Here is a 6,478-nt window from a genome sequence, read left to right on the forward strand (position 1 = left end):
GAATTGAACCTGTGACCAGCCCCTGATTGGCCCTGCTCTGTGGGTGATAGAGGGCGGCGCCCCAACCCCCCCACTCCATGGGCCCTGCCCTGTGTGTGATGGGGTAGAGCCATAACCTCCACATTGGTCCTGCCCTGAGTGTGACAGTGGCGGCGCCCCAACGCCCTGATGGGCCCTGCTCTGTGTGTGACAGGGGGGAGCTCCCCAACCCCCTGATTGGCCCTGCTCTGTGAGTGACAAGGGGTGGCGCCGCAACCTCCCCATCGACCCTGCCTTGAGTGTGACATGGGGCGGTGCCCCAACCCCCCAATCGGCCCTACCCTGAGCATGACTGAGGGTGGCATCGCAACCTCCCAATCCGCCCTGCTCTGTGCATGACAGGGAGCAGTGCCCCGACTGCTCTGAGCCCGACCAGGGGCTGCACCTAGGTAGGGATTAGGCCTGCCCTCTGCCACCTGGGAGCAGGCCTAAGCTAGCAGGTCATTATCTCCCGAGGGGTCCCAGACTGCGAGAGGGCACAGGCCGGGCTGAGGGACTCTCCTTCTCCTCCCCCCCCCCCCGAGTGCACCAATTTTTGTGCACAGAGGCCTCTAGTCTATATATATAAAAATCTAAGCAATCAAATGACTGAACCACCGGTCAACCGGTTGCCATGACACGCACTGACTACTACGTGGCAGGTGCTCAATGCAGGAGCTGCCCTCTGGTGGTCAGTGGGCTTCCACAGCGGGAGCACCACTCAGCTGACCAATTGGCGCCAGAAGGCAGGCTCACGGCTGGCAAGCGCAGCTGTGGTGATGTGAGCCTCTCCCGCCTCTGCCACAGCGCTACTGTCTCAGAGTGGCAGCAGGGGCAGGATGAGTGGGAGCGGTGTGGCGCCTGGCGTGGGCTCGGGCTCCTCCCTGACCGCCTGCTGCTTCGGGAACTACTACATCCCTTGGAGGATGTCGGACTGCCATTATCAGCCTGATCCTCTGAGATCTGGCGGAAACCACCAGTCAGACATACCTCGAGGGGTCCTGGGTTGTCAGAGGGCACAGGCCAGGCTGAGGGACCCCACTGGTGCATGAATCCATGCCCTGGGCCTCTAGTATACTATGATTGGACAATCCTTGCTGGAAATTCTCTCATAGTTAATAAGGGGAAATATAAAAATATGTTAATGGCTGTATTGGTGGGGGTTAGAGGCAACCTATGAGTCCAGCACGATGGGACTGCATAAGTAAATGTAGAGGAAGCACATGCTAAAATATTTTGCAGTAGCTAGAAACTTTGAACCAGATGTTAACCAGTAATCTAAAAAAGAATTTTAAGTTATCTATATGCCCCTTGACTGAAGGAAGAAGCTGCTTGCACATTTTATCAGCTCATTTGTACAATTGTATTCCCTTTGTGTTTCCTTTTATGCTTCAGTTGTCAGAAATTTCAGAGCTCAATTTAATCACAGTCACTAGCTATATTAGTCCTTCCACTAAAGAAATATGTGCCTAATTTTCTTTGAATTTTGTACTTTTTGGGAGCTTTTGGGGGTTATAAATATATAAAAAAGGTCTTTTGAATCTAAACAATAATCTTATCGTAATTAAGGAATATCCAAGTGAAAAAAGATTAGGGAAGAAACTAATTTTTCCTGACTTGTGAGATTATTAAAAAAAAAAGAAAAAGAAAGAGGAAAGAAAATGAATCAAGCAACCACCTTAGGATGAGAAAGAAATATTTAATTCCATGGAAGTATGTGTTTAAATAACCTCTCACCTGAATGAAGAACAACTTTTGGTAACCAGAGATTTCTAAGAAGGCATTTATTTCCTGTGGATAACCTTCATATCTCTATGGAAATTGAATAAGAATGAGAAGTTTGAACAAAGGCAAAAGGAATGAAATCTCTTTAAGCCGTGAGAAGCTGCTAAGTCTCTCAGAGGCTGTTTGGGGAAATGATTTTCCATCTGTTCCCAGATAGTCCACTAGGTGGTGGTGCACATTAAAAACTGTAAACTGAATTGTCACAAAACTTACTCTTCTTTTTCAAATAAAATGCCAAGAAAATCTGTTTATAAACAATAAAATATAAAGGGAGAACTATTAAGCCCTGCATTAAGAATAAAGGGGGTAATCTCAGGTGCCGGGGTTCTTGTTCCAGGATTGAGAAGGGTTCAGCAATCTGGAGAAGGCTGTGCGTAGATTAAATAAGAGTCCAGAGACGAAATATAATTTTGAAAGACATTTTGGGGTCAGAGGAGCCTAGTTTAAAGGAAACTAAGATCTAAGTTCTAAGTCCTAAGGTCTAAGGTCTCTTCATCTCAGGACCCCATGCTTTTTATTAACACAAATTGTCCTGAGGCAAGGTGGAGATATACACTTCAAAGGGTCAGGGTTTCCGTACAGCAGTGGTTCTCAACCTTCCTAATGCTGTGACCCTTTAATACAGTTCCTCATGTTGTGGTGACCCCCAACCATAAAATTATTTTCGTTGCTACTTCATAACTGTAATTTTGCTACTGTTGGGAATCGTAATGTAAATATCTGATATGCAGGATGTATTTTCATTGTTACAAATTGAACATAATTAAAGCATAGTGATTAATCACAAAAACAATGTGTAATTATATATGTGTTTTCCGATGGTCTTAGGTGACCCCTGTGAAAGGGTCGTTAGAGTACAGAGTCCATTGTCAGAATGGGGGAATTAGCCTATGGCTGTTCAGGTGTTTGGCCAGTAGGAGGCAATAACATGTAGATTAAGATGCCCTTTAGCTGTCTGGCAGCCAAGCAATAATCCCTTTTCAAGTTTGGGGAAATGCCATCAGCCATTCCCAGATGCAGTCCTGCTGTCATGCTGGAATTAGTCTCCGGCACTCAGGCTACAAAATGAGGGTAGGTACCATCCAACAGAGATAATCTCCAAATGCAGCTTTTGGCTTCCTTGACCCAGGCCCTTTTGGCTACAGAAAAGTATAATGAGATTTTTCTCCCTATACTTTTTCCAGAGATCACCTTGGATGCAAAGAGTAAAATTTTGATGAGTATGTTTACAAAGTAACTTTTGTGTCTTAAAAAAATCTCAACTTTCACTTACCAGTTACTAAAATTTCATAATCATTATTTTTAACATGTTAGTATGTCTTCATATCACATGTGAAAAGTTCAGTACATGTTCGTGTGAATACATTACTCTAATGTGAATAATGCAGTAGTCTCCCATCAATTAGGTGACTTCTTTTGTTACCTTGCAGTGGTTCTCAATCTTCCTAATGCTGCAACCCTTTAATACAGTTCCTCATGTTGTGGTGACCCCCAACCATAAAATTATTTTTGTTGCTACTTCATAACTGTAATTTTGCTACTGTTATGAATCATAATAAAATATCTGATATGCAGGATGTATTTTCATTGTTCGCGATCCACGGGTTGAGAACCGCTGCTTTAGAGAATGAAGCAAGCTTCTTCAGTGATTAAATTTGCACAACTCTGGTGACCTCTGAAGGGCTATATTCCCTTGTAAGACTACCTACTCTGTACAAAGCATTAAGTGAAGCCACTCTTAAGCAGCCTCACAACTGAAGTCACTCTTCTGTAGTTCACAGATTCTGGCTGATGATATCATTGACACAAGGAAGGAAATGCAAAATAGGAGGCCTTAAATCGGCTTGCTGGCGAGCACCACAGGTACAGCTGTGGCCTGAGACCAGCTGTGGTATGGCTACAGCTTTGCAGAGCACCCTGGAAGGGATGTGGTTGGGGCTCCTCTTTTGCTCTCTCTGGAAGGGTGAGTAGGCTTCTTCACTCTCTGGTCTTGGAAAAGTGTATGCCATTATTTAAAAATTTGGACTAGTTTCTAAAAAAATTAGATTTATTAATACTCACTGTACCTAAAAGGCTATTAACAAGCAAATAGCAGCATCAGTCTCACAGCCTTCTTTGTTTGTTTCCTGCAGTTGCTGAGAGCAAGGACCAGGTATTTCAGCACTCCACCGTGGTATCTTCGGAGGGAGCTGTGGTGGAAATCTCCTGTAATCACTCTATATCCAACGCATACGACTTCTTCTGGTACCTTTACTCCCCAGGATGTGCACCAAGACTCCTTGTAAAGGGTTCAAGGCCTTCTCAGAAGGGACGCTACAACATGACCTATGAGCGATTCTCTTCTTCACTGCTCATCCTCCAGGTGCAGGTGGCAGATGCTGCCACTTACTACTGTGCTCTGGGGGACACAGAGGCAGAGAACCCACGGAGAGCTGAACAGAAACAGGGAGAGAGCACAGCCTTTGCGGGAGGTAGACAAGAGAGCAGCAATAACTGCTCCCCTCCTAACTTAGTGTTCCCCAAGCTTTTCTATTTGGCACTGCTATTAAAATGTATTTTGAGTTCAGACATACGATATCATTAAGCTCTCAGTTCAGTGGTGACAAGGAGAGAAGAATCCACAGGAGAGAAAAATTCCCTTTACACGCAAATCCAGGAGTTTGTTTATGTATAGAGATCCCCCTCTCTATTGTATACTTTGAACAGTTCCTAATTGGCTTATTATTCTCTAAAAATATAATTCCTAGAGTGTAACAACACACCTCAGATGTAGCTTGATGCATTATTAAACTACATGGAAACAATGAGAAAACTGGGTAAGGATGAGAAAAGGTATTAAACTGAAAAACTAAACAATCTCTTGAGTACACTGAGATATGACGGTCATTGATTTATTGTCTCTTTTATTTGGAGTAGCAGAGCAGAAAGTCAAATAATGGACTTCCCCATTTTTTTTGAAACTTCCCTAATTTATGTGAAAAATTCTTATTTTTCTTTTAGTTGGACTGTTTTCTGTGTTAAAGTTTCATATATAAAAAACATTGATTTTTCTCCTTGTTCCAACTTTATTTTGTGTTGAATTTTCTCTGATGCTTCTGAATATAATCTATATTTCAGAGTCTGATGTTTACAAAAGGCTTTCTCATTATTTTACATGAATCATTCCTTGTCTCCTGGAAAATCATTGACATTAATAGAGTTCTGATGTTTATAAACAATAGTTTCCTGGGAAGGCAGTAGGCCAATGATGGCGAACCTTTTGAGTTCGGTGTGTCAGCATTTTGAAAAACCCTAACTTAACTCTGGTGCTGTGTCACATATAGAAATTTTTTGATATTTGCAACCATAGTAAAACAAAGATGTATATTGTTGATATTTATTTTATACTAGGGGCTGAGTGTCCCTCAGCCCAGCCTGCCCCCTCTCACATACTGGGAGCCCTCAGGCGTTGACCCCCATCACCCTCCAATCGCAGGATCGGCCCCTTGCCCAGGCCTGATGCCTCTGGCCTAGGCGTTCGGCCCGGGCAGCGGGGACCCACAGCTGCAGCAGCCCCATGATCGTGGGCTTCGCTTTAGGCCCAGGCAAGGGACCCCTAGCTCCTGGGACTGCCAGCTTCGACCGTGTCCAGCTCCCATCGCTGGCTCCACCCCTACTTCCTGCTATCACTGGCCAGGGCGGAAAAGGCACCTGATTCTCTGATCATGGCTGGGGGGCAGGGCAAAGGCGGCCCCAGGGCTGCCTTTGCCCTGCCCCCCAGCTCTTAGCTCCCCCTTGGGTTTCCAATCACTGTCAGTGGCAGGGGGCTTCTTCCTGCTTTCCCTTTCGCCTCCCTGCATTGTGCCTACATATGCAAATTAACCGCCATCTTGTTGGCAGTTAACTGCCAATCTTAGTTGGTAGTTAATTTGCATATAGCCCTGATTAGCCAATGAAAAGGGTAGCTCGTACACCAATTACCATTTTTCTCTTTTATTAGTGTTGATATTTAAATGCCATTTAACAAAAAAAAACCAACCGAAAAACCGAGTTCGCATGTCACCTCTGACACGCGTGTCATAGGTTTGCCATCACTGCAGTAGGCAGTCCTAGAGAAGTACCTGGAGCCTCAGGTTGAAGTTCCTTTGGTGCCCTTGTGTTGTGATGTGCATGTCTCAATGGAGTCAAATAAGAAGGAGTGAAGAGCAGTACCTCTTGGAGGGCAGGAACCCTCCACCTGCACCATTTTGGGAATATTCCCCATTAGCTCACCTGTCTCACTGATCCCCAAATAGACATCACTGTGCCTCATTTACAATAGTTTGGGAGAACAGTTCATGTGTATTTTCTGTGAACTTGAAGATTCTTTCAATAAACTGGAGAGTTGGGCAGAGTAGTTAGAATGTAGTTCAGATGGGGGGCGTAAGGTAACTTAATCAGACAAAAAATTATCTGTGCATAAATCTGTAAGGGCATGGAAATGAGCAAGAGGTGCTAGAGGAAGTGGATGACCAGTGTATGTTCAAAGTGGTTTAGAAGCAATTATCTTCAGATCATTTCACCCCAAAGTAGCAGAGTATACATTCTTTTCAAGTGCCCACGGAACATTTTCTAGGATAGACCACATGTTAGGGCACACATAACATCTCAATAAATTTAAGAAGATTGAAATCATATCAAGCCTCTTTTCTGACCA

The 6,478-nt window shown here is 44.3% G+C and overlaps 1 gene segment (V, D, J or C); it reads left to right on the forward strand.

Moving 5' to 3' along the window:
* Positions 1–3,685: 3,685 nt before the first annotated feature.
* On the forward strand, positions 3,686–4,387 carry LOC132227563 (T cell receptor alpha variable 2-like). The segment is given in 2 exon segments: positions 3,686–3,766; positions 3,936–4,387. Coding segments are annotated over 2 exon segments (522 nt in total).
* Positions 4,388–6,478: the final 2,091 nt, after the last annotated feature.

This window comes from Myotis daubentonii, chromosome 1 (genome assembly GCF_963259705.1).
Source record: "Myotis daubentonii chromosome 1, mMyoDau2.1, whole genome shotgun sequence".
NCBI classification, from domain to species: Eukaryota; Metazoa; Chordata; class Mammalia; order Chiroptera; family Vespertilionidae; genus Myotis; species Myotis daubentonii.